General features: G+C 44.2%; 2 protein-coding genes across 4 annotated transcripts; one reads left to right on the top strand and one right to left on the bottom strand.

Annotated features, from left to right (window-relative positions):
- Window positions 1-686: 686 nt before the first annotated feature.
- LOC102230985 (ubinuclein-2-like) lies at window positions 687-12,519 on the top strand. Of its 3 annotated transcripts, none has more exons than XM_023348954.1 (17): window positions 687-1,668; window positions 3,315-3,443; window positions 4,138-4,239; window positions 4,398-4,523; window positions 4,611-4,714; window positions 5,091-5,589; window positions 6,188-6,258; window positions 6,377-6,506; window positions 6,727-6,833; window positions 6,940-7,050; window positions 7,203-7,346; window positions 7,448-7,498; window positions 7,600-7,642; window positions 8,195-9,493; window positions 10,333-10,540; window positions 10,891-10,959; window positions 11,893-12,519. In XM_023348954.1, the coding sequence occupies exons 1-17, from the start codon at window positions 1,306-1,308 to the stop codon at window positions 11,937-11,939; spliced, it is 3,603 nt and encodes a 1,200-aa protein (XP_023204722.1). In that variant the 5' UTR covers window positions 687-1,305; the 3' UTR covers window positions 11,940-12,519. The 3 variants fall into 3 exon arrangements, with proteins under 3 accessions (XP_023204722.1, XP_014325639.1, XP_023204723.1); XM_014470153.2 differs by having other exon boundaries at window positions 4,608-4,714; XM_023348955.1 differs by lacking the exon at window positions 10,891-10,959 and having other exon boundaries at window positions 689-1,668; window positions 4,608-4,714.
- A 639-nt stretch (window positions 12,520-13,158) lies between these two features.
- trir (telomerase RNA component interacting RNase) lies at window positions 13,159-15,248 on the bottom strand. Its single transcript, XM_005802804.3, has 3 exons — window positions 14,496-15,248; window positions 14,102-14,173; window positions 13,159-13,582 (listed from the first exon to the last, which is right to left on the bottom strand). Exons 1-3 carry the CDS (start codon window positions 14,760-14,762, stop codon window positions 13,475-13,477), a joined length of 447 nt encoding a protein of 148 aa, XP_005802861.1. The 5' UTR covers window positions 14,763-15,248; the 3' UTR covers window positions 13,159-13,474.
- Window positions 15,249-15,808: the final 560 nt, after the last annotated feature.

Raw genomic sequence — 15,808 nt, 5'->3', positions numbered from 1 at the left:
GTATCCATAGTTTGAAAAAAGTGCAAACTAGTCCCAGCAGATACAGTGAATGTCTAGTAATCTAGAAATTGAGCCCCTTGGTGATTGAACATTGTACCCAGAATATTGTACCACTGAAGGAGCAACAAAGCACCTTGTAAATTATTATTGAAGAGCAAAAAAAAAAAGTTGGCCCATTTGGTAAAAGGTTTACACCTCTGGTGTAAACTAGGTTCTGTTCTAGGTCTACCAAGTTCCACCAGACATCTGTTTAATCTTCACAACATATTCAGACTGAGCACATCACTCAGTGAAAATAAAATACAGTGGAATAATTATACATTTCATTAATAAAATGGATTATCCTATCCATAATTTTTACACATGTATTTAAATATATCTCATTTTAATTTCAGTGACTTAATATATTTAAGAACTAATGATGTATTTCTTTATTAAATGACACTGTGATTAGTCAGATTTTAGGATCAGACACAGCTTAAAATAATTAACGAACAATAAGCGTTTTTTTTTTTTTTACATTTATTCTATATGTAATAATTTGGATGTTTTAAAAGTAATTTAATCAATAATTATACACACAATTAAGTAATTGCTTTATTGGACAATAACCTTTTGACCCACTATATCGCTGGTGCATCTGTCAGTCCTGTGTGTTTGTATAATACAATTATTATTGTTGTTGAACGTTTTGGTAAATAAGCACATATTTATTTCATTTTACAGTTAGTACTTATGCAGTTCATACAAAACTATATTTCATCAGTATCTTTCATCAGAAAATATATTTCATCAGAGTGTTATCCCAGATAGAGCTCCTCCATGCGGCCCACGGAAGGCTCCCAAACATTGCGCCTGCGCAGAACAATCATCTCCGCCACATTCGCGCTTATCTGTCAGGTGGGCGTGTTCCGGTGCCGCCATTGGCCAATGGCGGTTCCCCTTCCTCTTTCTTTTCATACGCCCTGCCTCTGAATAATGATAATAACGACCAAGATGGCTACTTCAAAATCTTCTCTGTTGTAGCTAAACACCAGTTCCATGGAAATACTCCAAATTGTGATTTCTTTATGTTTAAGAACCTAGTAGGCGTCGGGGCAGAGCCACGGATAATACTACATGGATTACAGCGAGTTGAGAGGGGAATAAAGTCGCTGTGTTGCCCCGGAGCACTCATTCCGAAGAAGCTAACTAGCTAGCAGCGCTCGTCGAGACTCCCCGGTTGAGCTCTCCCAGCAGCTGCCGCTCTCCCCCCTCCCCACTTCCCCGGTTGGTGTGCCCGCTCGCCGGAGCGCAGAGCGCCAAATGGCAGAGCCGAGGAAAGTGCCGTTCGTCACCATCTCCTCCTTCAGCGCTCCGCCGCCGCCGCCGCCGCCGCCGCCGCAGCAGCAGCAGCAGCAGCAGCAGACCCCGGAGAACAACAAGAAGCGCCGCCGCGAGGACGAGGCCGCCGACATCACTTTGGGGAAAGATGGAGGTGGAGGTGCAGCTGCGGTCGGGTCGGGAGGTTCCGGAGGAGCTCTGTTCGGCAGCGCCACGGGAGGAGGCGACGCCGACGGCGGGGAGACGAAGCCCACCGTCCGCCTCAGCCTGACGCTGAGCGAGCCGAACGAGAAGGGCTCCTCCGAGTTCAACTACGGCGAGCTGGTCCAGTCAAGTCCTTCTCAGGTTAGACACCAACAAACGTGACTCCATTATGGCAACAGGGACGTTTCTACAGTGAGGCTTCCTTCCGCTGTGCTCTCTACTCCGCTGTTGTTTTAAATGGCATTTATCTGCTTCATAGGGCGGAAAACGGCAAACAGCTGTATTTATGCCGGGTAATAAGTTTCAGGAAAGCAACAAATTTTTTTTTAAAAACCTTCCTATATTCACAGAAGAGCAGAAAAACAAAGCACGGTGATATTGAACAGTTTGAAGAAACGTCACTTTGAGTCTTTTAAAATAGCTTGACATTATTAGTCATTTTGTTTACTCAGAAGAAAAATTTGCCTTTTTTTTCTTTTCTTCAAAAGCCTCCAAAGACAGGTCCTGCGTGTTTGTTGCAGGACGTGCTCAGACCCGGATGGCCCGTCTTGTGGCCGCTGTCATGTTGAAATGTGCAGCTTGTTTACTGGGGGGTTTCTGATAACATGTCAGCTCCTTCCGCACTTCTAACAAGGAATAATAACGCTGTTTATATTCATCAGCTCTCCAAATGTTGCTTTTTTTTGTCACGATTGCGCCGTTGAATCACTGATGGACTAATTTCTACGAGCTTTTATTTGGATTTTTAACATATTTCCACAGCTACAAACTATAAATTTTGAGATTTTAGAGCGTGACAATGTGGTGCACTGCTGTGGATTGAAAAGGAGAACATTACATTTTAATATCAGACTAAATTATTACAATTACAGTTGCCTTCTGAAGTCACCTGGCGTCTCAAAACGGAAGAAGAGCTGTGGGAACGGAGTCAGAATGTGTTGGCAGCATCATGCTATGGGGGCTCTTTTCTAAAGCGAGGACAGGAATCCAGTTAGTGTTGGTTTTTTTGGAACATGGATGGAAGAAAGCCAGTTTTAGGTTTAAAAAAAGAGTCTGGACTGGCGTTCCAGCAGGTTCAGAAAGGTGACCTCACATAAGGAATATAAATAATCGGTTCTTTAAAGTACGTCTGCTTCTATGTCTATATAAAAACTTTGAACATAGAAGTCATATTAAAGCTTTGTGTGTGAAGTTCAATTCAGTTAAATAAAACTTCATCAATCCCAAACCGAAATGAAAATGTCGTAACTCGTTTCATGTGGGTTGTTTGTGGATGGGGACGCCGTCTCCAGCAGCAGTCAGTTCTGCAGCGAATCTGAAGAAGCCTCTGACTGAAGACTGCTGCACGACGGCTTCGTGACGGCCAGGTGTCGCTTTTGCTTTTGAGACGCTAACCAGTTGTAAAAGAAAAAAACAAACAAACAAACAATGAGACATTGTTGCCACGGTTACGCATCATTCCGACTGTCCTGAAGTATGAAAAAAGGCAGAGCAAAACCTTTCCAGCTGCGCAGCATCCAGAACCAGGTCCAAACGCAAACAACACGATGAAGGAAAGTCTGGAAAAAGAACCAATCAGATTCTAACTTAGCAGAGATCCATGCTGCGTTTCTAGTTTCTAGTTTCAGCGTGTTTTTCTGATACCCAGGAGCCACATTTAGTCAAAACTGAGACGGATCCAAGTGTTTCAAATCTTATGAGATCTGCAAGTATTTATTTGTATCTTTTTATATTTATAATGATCTTAAAAACCAAACCGAACGCTCGTCTGTTTTCCTCTCCGTCAGGTAAAACCGGCAGGTCCCACGGTCCCTAAAGGCCTCGCCCCGCCGCTCGATCCCAGTGACCCATTTGCTGATGACGAGAAGGAGAGGAGGGAGGTAGAGGAGCTGGCCAGGAAGTTTGAGAGCAAATATGTAAGCAGATTCACCTCGAGGTGTGTGTGTGTGTGTGTGTGTGCGTGTGTGTGTGTGTGTGTGTGTGTGGACAGAATGCTGAACCAGCGGACACTACAGTGAGATCAATTAGTTTAATTGGTCATAAGTAAATGCAAAGTTTGATCAGTTGATTATTTTTTGCTTTCTGTGTCCTCATAATGAATGTCAGCGAAGTGAACAGGAAGGCTTAGTGTTCTGATGTCATTCATCAAATTTCATAAATAAATAAAAATATTGCTGTATTTAAGTTTAACCGTTCCAATAAACCAGAAGTGACTCGTTTCTCTTCTAATATGACTTCATGCTTGTTTTATTTTTGTCTTGTTCCTCATTTCCTTTTCTTTCCTTATTTTCATTCCTCCTTTCTTCCATTCTGCATTTTCTTCTTTTTCCTCAGTTTCCTCATTTCTTTTCTCTATATTTCGTGAAGGTTTTTCAAAATGTTTTCACCCAACATATACGAAAAGAATGTGATAATTGGACCGATTCTCTGTAAACTGCTCCGATAATTTAGCACCACTGCACCTGATGTTATCTAATAGTTACAGACAATAAAGCAACTTAAAAATCTGTCTGCATGGCAAAATGTTTTATTTTTATTGTGAGATTTATAGTTGTTGTTTCTTTTTTTTTTTTTTTAATGCTTTTCCGATCCACCTGCTTGTGTTTGTAGGGAGGCAACACAAAGAAGAAGAAAAAAGACAGGATGCAGGATCTGATCGACATCGGCTACGGCTACGATGAAACCGATCCCTTTATAGACAACTCAGAGGCCGTGAGTTTACTTAATTGGCTCAAATCTGCTAAATGTAAATATTACACTGTTAATAAAAAAGGCACTCTTCTTTGTTCAAACTAACTGATATTTACTGGATTTTAAAAGGAGTTGAACTGAACTTGGATTGTGACATTTTTCTCCCCCGTCGGCTTCAGTACGACGAGCTGGTGCCGGCCTCCCTCACCACTAAGCATGGAGGCTTCTACATCAACACGGGGACGCTGCAGTTCAGGGCCACGTCCGACTCCGAAGGGGAAAACGCCGACGATCACCGATTCAAGGTCGGCCTCCTTTCCTCCGCAACGCTTGCGTTCAAAAGGCCCGACGCCGCAGCCAACTGCAAACCCAGTCTCTGTCTGTTACAGAAGATGAAGGACGGCGAAGAGCGGGCGATTAAAAAGCGACGGAAAAAACAAGAAGGCGGCATCCTGGAGGACAAGAAGCCCAGAAAAAACAAAGTACCAAAGACTGGGTGAGCTTCTGCAGAGCCGCAGAAACATTACCAAGAATTTTTCATCTGGTTTCTTATTGGACAGGATGTGACCAGGGCTTCCCCCAGTGTTTTATAAGACAAATTAAAGAATGTGATGCGAAATAAACTAGGGCTGGACAATATGGCTGAAAAACTTAACATGATATAAGCGTTTCATATCAGTCGATATTGATAAGTATTGATTAGTTTTTTGTTTTAAATATCTCAAATACAGCCAAACTGGTGGCGACACTTCCTGTTTTATCCACAGTTTTTACGCTGCGCTGTTATTTTTAGTTTTTAAGCAGTTATGAGGCCCAGTAGGGAAACCCGACCCTTTTAGTCATTTCTGACTCCGTGTTGTTTCTGCTGGCAGCGTCTCGGCTCTGAACGTTCACCGGCCTGAGAAGAAGAAGAGGAAGAAGCTGATGAAGGACTCGCTGCACCTGGCCAACATGCTGCGCCGCTTCACCAGGGAGAAGGAGGAGATGCGCAAGAAGAACCTGGCGACCGGCGCCGCCGCTCTGCCGCGCCCCAACACCAAAGTGCCCGGCGCCACCAGCGTGGTCGTCGGTGCCCACCCGAAGGCCGGCGGCGGAAACGACTGCAACATCACGGACCTGACCGACGACCAGGCCGTCATGTCGCTGCTGGGCTCCGCCAACAACGACATCCTGCAGGACATGATGGGCGACCTGGACTTCGGCCTGCTGGACTCGCCGCAGCCCGGCAGCCCTTCACAGGGGGAGAACGGCTCCTTCGGGGCGGGGCAGAAAACGGGGCGGGCGCTGCCGGGCAGCGTGATGACCCCGCCTCCTCCGCTGCCCTGCGGACTGCCGGGCCCGCTGGCGAAGCGCATCGAAGACTTGAGAGTGGTACGGAGCTGATCAGAACACACACACACACACACACACACACACACACACACACACACACACACACACACACACGTCGTTTTCAGCGTAACTTCTGTGTTGTACAGATGTCTGACAGAGAACGAGGGCCAGGCTAAGGGAAAAAAAAAGAATAAACTTCTGCGAATTAATCAAATTACCAGAATAAAGTCACATGAGAATGAAGTAATAAAATTACAAGAATAAAATTGTAACAGTAATACCAGGATAAAGGCATAAAATTACCAGATTGAAGTTGTAGTAGAAATATAAGAGTAAAGTTATAAAATTACAACTTTATTCTTGTAATATTATGACTTCTGGTAATATGATTTTACTCTGTTAATTTCACAACTTTATTCTGGTAATGTGTATATATATAATTTATTTTTTTTTCTTCTTACCCTAAAACTGTATCACAGATTTCACATTTTTAAGCTCCTTTGTAAATATGTGTAAAAAGCTTAAAACAAATACCAGAAACATAATCGGGTGAAATTTGCCAACCTCTTCAAAGGGTTTGAAAACTTGGAAGTTTGTGTCATAATTTGAAGCAGTTTTTTTCTGACCTCTCCACCAGGCGTCCCGTCAGTTCGATGAGGAAGGCCGGAAGAAGTTCTTCACGCTGGACATGAACAACATCCTTCTGGAGTTAGTAGCTTTCAGTCCGTCAGTGTTTTTTTTTTTTTTTTGTTATTTTTTTAGCAAAAGTGGAGAGCGAGTGTATCGCCAACCGTCGTGTGTTTGTGTGTGTTTGTTTGTACGTCAGCATTGAGTTGCAGGTTCAGGAGCAGCCTGCAGAGGTGCGTTCAGCTGTCTACTCTCACCTGGAGGCCTTTGTGCCCTGCAACAAGGAGGCTCTGCTCAAACGCCTTAAGAAGCTCAGCCTCAACGTTCAGGTGAGATTGCACGGAATGAAACTTTTTTTTTTTTTTGCTTGTGTGTGTGTTTTACTTACAGTAGCAAGAGGTGGCTGTGTGTGTACACCTTTAATACGTCTGGATATGCATGTGTAGCCGCTTGCCGTGTGCCCCGTTACCATGGCTATATTTAGCACCAGTCTGCCGGCCTGGATATGTCCCATGTGACTTCTGACATCTCTAATCCCTTGTTGCCCAGGACGACCGCCTTCGAACGCCCCTCCTGAAGCTGAAGCTGGCCGTGTGCAGCGTGATGCCGGAGCAGATCGCTCGCTACAACATGGACTGCATCGCCAAAGTGGCAAAGTAACAAATCAGTCCTGCTTAAAAAAAAAAAAAAAAAAGATGAATAAAAAAAAAACATTTCAAGGATGTTCGGTTGCCATAGCGCAGATGTTGCTTGTCGTCACAGGCAGCAGTCGGAGGAAGGAGACAAAAATGGGTCTGAAGACGACGACGAGGAGAAGCCTGGGAAGAGGGTGATGGGGCCCCGGAAAAAGTTTATCTGGGACGACAAACTCAGGTCGGAATTTAAAAGTATCGACGTCCGCTAAACGTTTTCACATCTTATCACATTACACACAAACTTCAAGAACCACAGCCATAAGAAATCAGTGAAAGTTGAAGTTCCTTTTTGTTGTTTAGAGAGTCGTTGGTCTGCGTCGTTGTTTGTAGGTCGTTGCTGTGTAACCTGGTGCAGGTGAAGCTGGGCTTCTACGAGCTGGAGGGAAAAAACTGTCTGTCTGTAGAAGATTACCTCAAAGCCTTCATGGAGTCGGAGGTGAAGCCTCTGTGGCCCAAGGGCTGGATGCAGGCCAGGTGAGCGGGGGAAGCAGAGAAACCTGTCAGGGTCACATCCTGCACAACCAGACTTGGAATCGACGGATTCATTGTTCTGCTGTTTTAATCTCTATTTGTAGGATGCTGTTCAAAGAAAGCACCATGGTCCACGGTCATCTAACTGGCTTTACGTAAGATGTTTGGGTTTTTTTCAGTCGTCTTATTCACCGAAAGCTTAATTTTATAGCTTTTGCTGACTTTAAAAAATGTTTTTTTATTGGTTTGCCTTTAGAGCGAAGAAAAAGATGGTCCCAACTCCGAAAGCCAAGCCAAAGGTAAGTCAGAAGTATTTTGTAAATCAAAAATTCGTCTCTTTTCTGGACTTTGCTTCATTTGAGCTCCTCAGCTTTTTATCACATCCACAAACTTCAACATATTTTACTGGGATTTTGTGTAATAGTACATTTTGGCTTCTTTCATAAACATATGCTTTCTAAAGATGCATTAAAAAGTTTTTTTTTTTCTATAAGATTTTCGAGCCAATTGAATATTTTGCATATTTCTGAAAGACACCTCACACCTTTTATAAAAATAAATACAACACAGTTTGATCTAAACGACCCAAAAGGAATGAAAGCAAAACATGAGTTGCTCTATTCTAAATATTTCACATTTGTTTTGTTCAGTATCATTTAGTCATGTGTGGCTCTCAATATTGTCCAGACTACGAATAACTTTTGAATTTTAAAAACTTGCAGAAATCCAAAATGGGTAACTTAATTATTTTTTTTTTTACGTTGTACAAGTACATTGAAGTTTGTTAGTTTTGTTAATATCACCACAATTAAGCGAAGAAGTTTTTAAAAGGGTGTAATTTGTTATTTCAGGAAGTAACGTGGGTTCAGCGCCCCGCCCCTTCTGCTGGCGTCACGCCGTCCCCCGCCACTCAGGTTGCCAAGCGACCCCTCCCGTCACCGCCAGGGACCATATGCCTGGATTCCCTCGACGAAGCTCCTTCCCTGGATTCCATCTCTCAGGCGCTCGCCATCCTCGGCAACGCGGCTAAAGGTTTGGCCCAGGGGGACACGCCGCCTTCCCCGGAAAGGCCCAAGACCTCCGCCAACCCCGCCGGCCTCCACGCCTCGCCTCTCCTCCAGCTGCAGAAGAAGACCTCCGTCAGTACTCCCAGCTCCAGCACACCTCACTACATCACTACCTCTTCATCGCTCTCCACCTCCCTGTCCCGGCCCGCCCCCAACACGCCGTCTCCTCTGACCCCGGTGAGGGTGGAGGCGGCGGGGGTCGTCAAGGGCACGCCACAGCCAAACAGACACACTGTTTTGAACACTCAGAGACCTTTAAGCGTGGGCGTGACGAAAGCAAACATGCCCGTCTCGGTTTCCTCACCAAAACCACGCCCTCCGCCAACCGCCTCTCCACTGGTGGCCCCGGGACCAAAGACGGGGGTCTCCATTCCCCCGTCGGGCCTCCTTAAGGGCAGCAATAATAAAGTCACCGGTGGAGACACAATCATCATCACTTCGACTCAGTCTCGGCCTCACACCCTCACGTCCCCCTCACTCGTCATCAACAAAACCTTCCAGGCTTCCCGTCTGCCACAGACGCCCCAGAACAAGCCGCCCTCCTCCCTCCCACAAACCTCATCCGGAGTCCAACCTCAGCCGCAGTCCAACTTCATCACCCCCATGCACGCCACCCTCACCAAGTCTGCCCACAGCAGCATCCCACCCATCGTCAAGCTCACCCCCCGAACGCCCAACCCCATCATCTCCCCCGCCTCCACCTCCAGCATCCCCACCTCAGCCTCCATTTCTCAGAGTCCTCGATCTCAGGCAGCCCCCTCGATACACCAGTACACTCCCAAAACCCCGGCGAGCTTCCGGCCGCCGTTCTCAGGTGCTTCAGGAGGAGTGGCCAAGTCGGGTCAAGGCAGCTACACTCCTTCCAGCAGCCAAAAGACCCCCGGCGTTATTAACGTCACCAACACCAGCCTTATAAACACCTCATCTATTAGCAAGCATTCAGGAAGCAGTGCCTCCCCCGCAGCAGCAGCAGCGGCCTCCATGACCCAGGGCCAGCGTCAGCGGACTGTGGGCGGGACACCTCAGGGGGTCAAGCCGGTCGTCTCCGTTCCATTATCATCGGTCTCGTCTCAGCTACCGCAGGTTTGTGTTCTGGTTTAAAAACTCGTCTAAAGGGCTCGAAACACGAGAGGCGACGTCGTTTCCCTCCCCGCTCATTTCCTACGGAACTTGAGATGAGTCGCCAGTCACTTGTCCTCCTCCAGCTAAATCCATGGAAAGTTCAAGCTGGTAGACATGGCTGTGGGCTAGCGACAGTTGAAAAATGTTCAATTGTCACGATCGCGCCAGAGTGGCTAAAAACTTTCACCTTTTGCTGCCATGTGGGTTGAACCCAACACACGAGACACAACGTTGCTCCCTCTCAACCACTTTTCATATGGAACTTGTGCGAGTCGCTTGCCCTCGTCTGTGTTTGTACATATTTTTGTACCCTAATAGAGGCCACAAACAACTATTTTATGCAGTTGATGTATTTTGTGTTAATTATGTGACATTTTCACTGCTATTCAAAGTGTAAACGTCACATATTTTACTTGTATACGCCTCAAAGTTGCGTCAGAGCAAGGTGAAATGCTCATGACCCAGCAGGCTTTCCGTAGGCTTGCTTTGAACCCATGAAGTTGAACATTTTTCAACGATCATGTGTCACATCACTAGCCTGCATGTGTACCAGCTCGAAACTTCTCGCACGCAAATTTCGCCGGTTGATTAGTTGTCATGAGTTTTGTTCAGGATTGTGCAAGTTTCATAGGAACTGGAAACTTCTCGTGCGTTGAGCCCTTTACCTACCATCATGAGTTTCAATGGGTCAGAGGTCCGGGTCATTTAAAGAAATGTTTACCCAACCGTGTGCGAGTTTTACCCTCACCCCAATCCGTGTTTCTCTAACTGAACACCTTCCCGGCTGTTTTTCCGTCCAGGTCTCCACGACAGGAAGTGGCGGTCTGCTCGGCTCGGCCTCCTCCCTCCCCCTGGGGTTCGGGATGCTGGGGGGCCTGGTGCCCGTGTCCCTGCCCTTCCACTTGTCCCCCATGCTGAACCTGTCCCAGCTGGGCACAGGAGGCTCCAATACGGCGACCAGTAGCTCGGCGGCCAGTAACAGTGCAGCGTTCTCTACCTTGACCCAGAGTGAGTGTCGCACACTAAGAGAATCCATGAAAAATACCAGGTTTTGTTCTCCTGTTTGTGGGACAGTAAGTGTGCTGCTCTGCTGTCGTCTCAGGTCTCCTGTAGGCCCCGTTTAATTGTTGTACGTTGGCATCATTTGTTGGATCACCATATTGTTTGTCTGAATGTAATTAATGTTTGACTATATTTCATTTTGTTCATCTCCCACATCTTCTCCTGTCCTCCTTCCTGCTTCTTCCCTAATGTCTGGCTGTTGCATCTCTTCTCTTCCTCCCTCCTCTCTTCCATCTCTCCTGTTTGTGTCGGCATCTGTTCCTCCCCCTCCTCGTCGCCCTGTCCTGTCTCCTCAGATCTGTATAAGAGTCTCCAGTCAGGGTCTCAGGTTGCTCTGCCTCCTCACTTGCAGCTCGCTTTCTCAGGTAAAATCGGACCCTTCCTGTGCCTCGACGCCTGCTCCATCTCTTCTGCTCAGCCTTTTCTGTTTTAGTGTGTGGTGTCGTTCGTTTCGGGCTGTCTGGTTCTGTTCTGATCCGTCGGTGGCAGCATGTCTTGGTGGAATTATTTTTGTTGTCGTCCCCTTCACTTTATCACATTTATTGGTTCAACTTGTAAAGATGTGGAAAGTTAAACTCATCTTGTACTCCAGTAGCAAATCTACAACTGAGAAAAAAACATCCAACCTTCATCTCTTTTCATCTTTTCTTTTGAGTTCTTTCTGTCATTTCCTCACTTTATTTTCTTGTCTTCCGTTGATTATCCTTTTCATTTTATTTCCCTTCTTTCTTTCTGTACCTCACTGTCTTACCTTCTTTATATTTTCTGTCCTACATTGATTCTTTCTGAAGTTTCTTTCCTTTTTTTCCTATGTCCTTTTTAATTTTCCCTCCTGTCTCAATTTCCTTCCCTCCTGTTTGTCAGCTTCTGGTTCCTTCCAGACGCCAAAACTGGCATTGAGGCTTAAAAAACCTAGAAAATTCTTGCATTTAAAAAATTGAGCGAGAACCTTGTCATCATTGGAGCTCAACAGGATGATCCAAAAATACTAATTTAGCTCAGAACTGGTTTACCAGTTTACGAAATCCACCGTCCTCCACGTTTCACCTAAGTAGAAAATCTGTGGAGTGACCCGAAGAGAAAAGAGAACCCAAGATTAATATATTAATATCAGCACTTACAAACAAACGTGCTTAAGTTAAAGGTTTCTTCTTTTTTTTTTTTTTCATGTATCTTCTATGTTACAGTAATATCATTTAACTGTGTTATCCACATCTTTACCGGGAATGCTACCAAATTTCTTTATTTGCATCACATCCAACTCTTCTTCACGTTTTCTACTTTTTCTTCTTCTTCAGACGTCAGTCAGAGCCAAGGAGGCGACACTAAGAGGAAGACTCTATGATCCGGCTCGATTTTTTTGCGCCTGTCAAAATCCCATCGGTGCCACCAATAACGCGAAGAAATCTGGAACAGATCATGCTTAACAAGGGCGTGGGATCCAGTGGGCTTCACCTCATGGAATCGGCTCATAGCGCCGCGGTCGAATAACTTCTTTTTAAAAAAAAACAACAAACTATTTTATAGCTTCTTTGTAGAGAAGGCAAATAGTTTGTCAATGTTTACATAATAGACCTATATCACTGTGGACAGGGAGAGGTAATGAATGGGACAGCGACGAGTGTAGCTGTGTGTGCATGAAGGTCTGGCGCTGCTGCCGGACCGGACTGTGTGCCTTTCTGGATGTCTCCCACTCTGATGCATGGTCAGTTTGTCTACTTGGTGCTGTTTTTTAAAGGAAAAAAAAGAAAAAGAGAAGAAGCATAATGTAATTATCACTGAAACCTGTAAGAAATGTAAACTGCAAATTGAATTTGAGCTTTTTTTAAAGAGATGTACATGTTTTCAAATGTACTTGAATTCTTCGATACGTTTGTTTCTGTATAGTACATAAGCCTACTTTAATTAAAATCGTTGATCCTTAACGTGATGCTATCGTTAAGTACTTCAGCCAAGTTTGAAAACGTGGCTTATTAGCTGTTCAGTAACTCTTATGAGCTGTCATGGTGCATTTAAGTACACCTTGTAAATGTAAAAAAAATTCTATTTAAATGCTCTTGACAGTTCTTAAAAATAGTAAAAGTTTTTGCTCCTAAACTTAATGTATATTCTTGTGTATTTTTACAGTAAAAGTATGAAAGCCAGCTACAGTTGAGCACTGAAGATGTTGATTTAAGATGGCAGCAACAAAACAAGCTCCAAAAACAAATGTTGGTCTATAAGTGATTTAGAGTAGTCGAGACAAACCAGTAATAACTTAATTTTTTTTAGTACTACTATACAAAAGCTGCTGCAAATGTGGATAATATGTTTTATCCACATATTAGGATAAAACTGACAGCCACAAAACTTCCTACAGATCTTGACATGGCATTTAGTATTTTAAACAGTTAAATGTTTTAATCTTACTTAATACAAACATCAAATGTTAGAAAAATCAATGGAAAAGTCTGGAATTTTGAAACCAAAATACGATGTTTTTACAGAAACTCGACGAAACTGGCTTAAAACAGGAATGAGGACGTTGATCTGTTGATGTAAAAATACCCAACAGTGACACAAAACAATTGAAATTGGATTTAATTCAAACCACTGGTAGGCTATGTAATCTGTTTAAGTTATACATGGATTAACACAAATATGACATCGAAGGCATGAAAAACGACGCCGAGATCCGTCAACACCTTTTGACACCAGAAACCAAATGAGACAAAAATAACAAAAGAAAAAAGACTTGAGCCAGCCTAAGCAAGTTTTTTTTTTTCTTTAACGACAGTGAAGGTGACTTCAACTGGCAGTAAGACGAGGTCACTAAAGGTCGTCTCCCCTGGAGCTCCTCCTGGGTGGGTTTCTCTCCCAAAAGCGTCGTCGTCGCTTCGCCTATTTGACCAGCGGTCTGGTTTTATCGTCGTCGCTGCACTGGTGGGCTTTGTACTTTTTCACTTCAGCCATGTACTTTGACCAGGCATCGCTCTTTCCTGCCTCAGCCTGTGTGGAGAAAGCATGAGGGTTACTGAGGGTATAATGCAAAACAAAACAAAAAAATACAAAATAGTAACTAAAAAACCCAACAAAAAACAGACTCACCAATTTCGACTTTAGAAAAAAACCCCAAATCTTTTTGCTATTAAATGTGAAATGCCTGTCTGACATTCAATAAACTGAAAAATACTAATAATCCGCTGATGGTTTTATAAATGGGAAAATGTGCGGGTTTTAAGGTTCAATGCATGGGGAAAGAAAACAGAAAAATGAGCAAAACAAAACTTTTCAGCAATTCCTACTGAAATTAAACCACTATCTACCACAAATGTTGGTCTATAAATGATTTAAAGTATTTTAGAGTAGTCGAGACAAACTAAATGAAGACAAACCAGTAATAACTTAATTTTTTTAGTACTACTATATAAAAGCTGCTGCATTTTCTATCTCCATTATCCTTAGATTAAGCCTCAGAAAAAACAAGATATCGTGTAAGGAAAGCCATGTGGCAGCTGCCATACTTACTTCTGCGTCCTGTTTCTGCTTCTTCGCAACCATTCCGGTCTTAAGGAACACACCGCCCCGGCGCTTCCCCACCTGGGTGAGGGGATAGAAGACTGACACCGTTACAGGGGTCCTTGCAGGTGGATTGCCAATGAAGGAAACTACACCAGAGCAGAGGGACTAGATTTAGCCTCCTGCTGCACCACCAGTGAAGAGCAACCCTAACCTTTACTCAGCTAGCAGTTTGAATATTGATACTGGTGTCTAATGAATACAAAAAATAAATAAATTAATATATATATATATATTTTTAAAAACTACAATTATAAATCACAAGATTTCACTCAATCCCGGTATTTCATCTTGGGTGAGCTGAACTACTGCTATCTCGTCTTACAACTGCTAAACCCCTTACAAAGCTGGTCACAGGGAGGGCCTTCTTTTCCACTGAGGTCTGTCCTTGCTCGGTGGCTCTCGCCTGTCCACCTGTTTGCTGCGCCTCCTTTTTCCTCTGCTCCTCCTCCATCTTCTTCTTAAAAATCTCCATGAAGCTGCCGTCGTTGGCGAACGCGTTGGCCACCCCCGACCCCGCGGGGCTGCTGGAGGGAGACGCCGGGCTGGAGCCCCCGCTGCTGCTCCCGCCGCTGGTCTTGTGTTTGCCGTGCGCTCGCTTTGGATCCATGTCTCTCTCACACACACACAGTCCGACGACTCAAAGCGAGCGGCTTTTACTACTCTTTATTTTTAAGCTAAATGTTTTAAAGGCGGCTTGCTAGCGACTAGTTGGACCCAGGAAAGGAGGAAAAATAATAGGAGTATACCGATTCGATTACTGAAAAATAAGCACAAATGTCCCAAGTGAAACAGAAAACGTCCGTCTTGTGGTCCGCAAATGTTATAATTCGAGGGGAAAAAAAAACAAAAGCAGACGCAGGCTAGCCTGCTAGCGCGGCTAACATCCGTTTCTTGTAAGGCCTCTCGGTGAGAAACAAACTATCTTCCGCCGTCAGCTTCCCTCCCGGAGGTGTCAACACATTAAATGTAGCCTTCAACGTGAAAGACGCTTCAAATACCGACAGGAATAACGAGCAACTTCAAAGCTTTATCGTCGCTAACTTCGGCCTCCCATCACCGTCGGTCGGCCATGTTTATTATTTTTTCCACCCTAACGGCGTTGTGTCTCTAGCGCCTCCTACTGTGTCGGTGTTACAAAGCATTCTATGGCCATTCGACAATACGACTCCAGGGGGCGCTGTTCAGACGCTGGGGTGAAATACAGACTATTAAGAAAAGTACAAAAACTTAGCAAAAACATTTGACTGAGAATGTTTTTGTGGCTTTCTTTATCCCCCTATACATGACAACAAAAAACATATTCAGCTCCTCCAGCACTTGTTGAAATTAAATAACGTTCCTTTTTATTTTTGATATAAATTTCTGAGAGAATAACTATATTCACCCTGCAGATAAAGAAGGTGTGTCGTACAACTCCACATCCCAAATGCAGTGACTTGACACCGCTGGTAAGGATATTTAAAAAGCTTTTAAAAATAAAATACTTTATTTAGAGTAGCATAATCTCAAAAAAACAATGGAAATATCCAACCTTTAATCGGAGTTTACTTATTCTGCACGTCTGTACATATCAAATTCAAAAAGATGTACAATGTCTTATGCTTATTTCATCACCTCTGTGGAAATCTACTTGATTTTTGCTTTCAGTTCATG

Source organism: Xiphophorus maculatus, chromosome 16, assembly GCF_002775205.1.
Source record: "Xiphophorus maculatus strain JP 163 A chromosome 16, X_maculatus-5.0-male, whole genome shotgun sequence".
In the NCBI taxonomy this organism is placed as follows: Eukaryota; Metazoa; Chordata; class Actinopteri; order Cyprinodontiformes; family Poeciliidae; genus Xiphophorus; species Xiphophorus maculatus.
This window is presented reverse-complemented; position numbering and strand designations above follow the sequence as displayed.

Coding starts and splice junctions, on each gene's coding strand:
- LOC102230985 (XM_014470153.2), top strand. CDS start 1,306: ATGGCAGAGCCGAGGAAAGTGCCGTTCGTCACCATCTCCTCCTTCAGC. Junction 1,669..3,314: donor TCCAGTCAAGTCCTTCTCAG/GTTAGACACCAA, acceptor CCTCTCCGTCAG/GTAAAACCGGCAGGTCCCAC. Junction 7,499..7,599: donor GGTCATCTAACTGGCTTTAC/GTAAGATGTTTG, acceptor GTTTGCCTTTAG/AGCGAAGAAAAAGATGGTCC.
- trir (XM_005802804.3), bottom strand. CDS start 14,762: ATGGATCCAAAGCGAGCGCACGGCAAACACAAGACCAGCGGCGGGAGC. Junction 14,174..14,495: donor CCCTCCCTGTGACCAGCTTT/GTAAGGGGTTTA, acceptor CCCCTCACCCAG/GTGGGGAAGCGCCGGGGCGG. Junction 13,583..14,101: donor AGCAGAAACAGGACGCAGAA/GTAAGTATGGCA, acceptor TTCTCCACACAG/GCTGAGGCAGGAAAGAGCGA.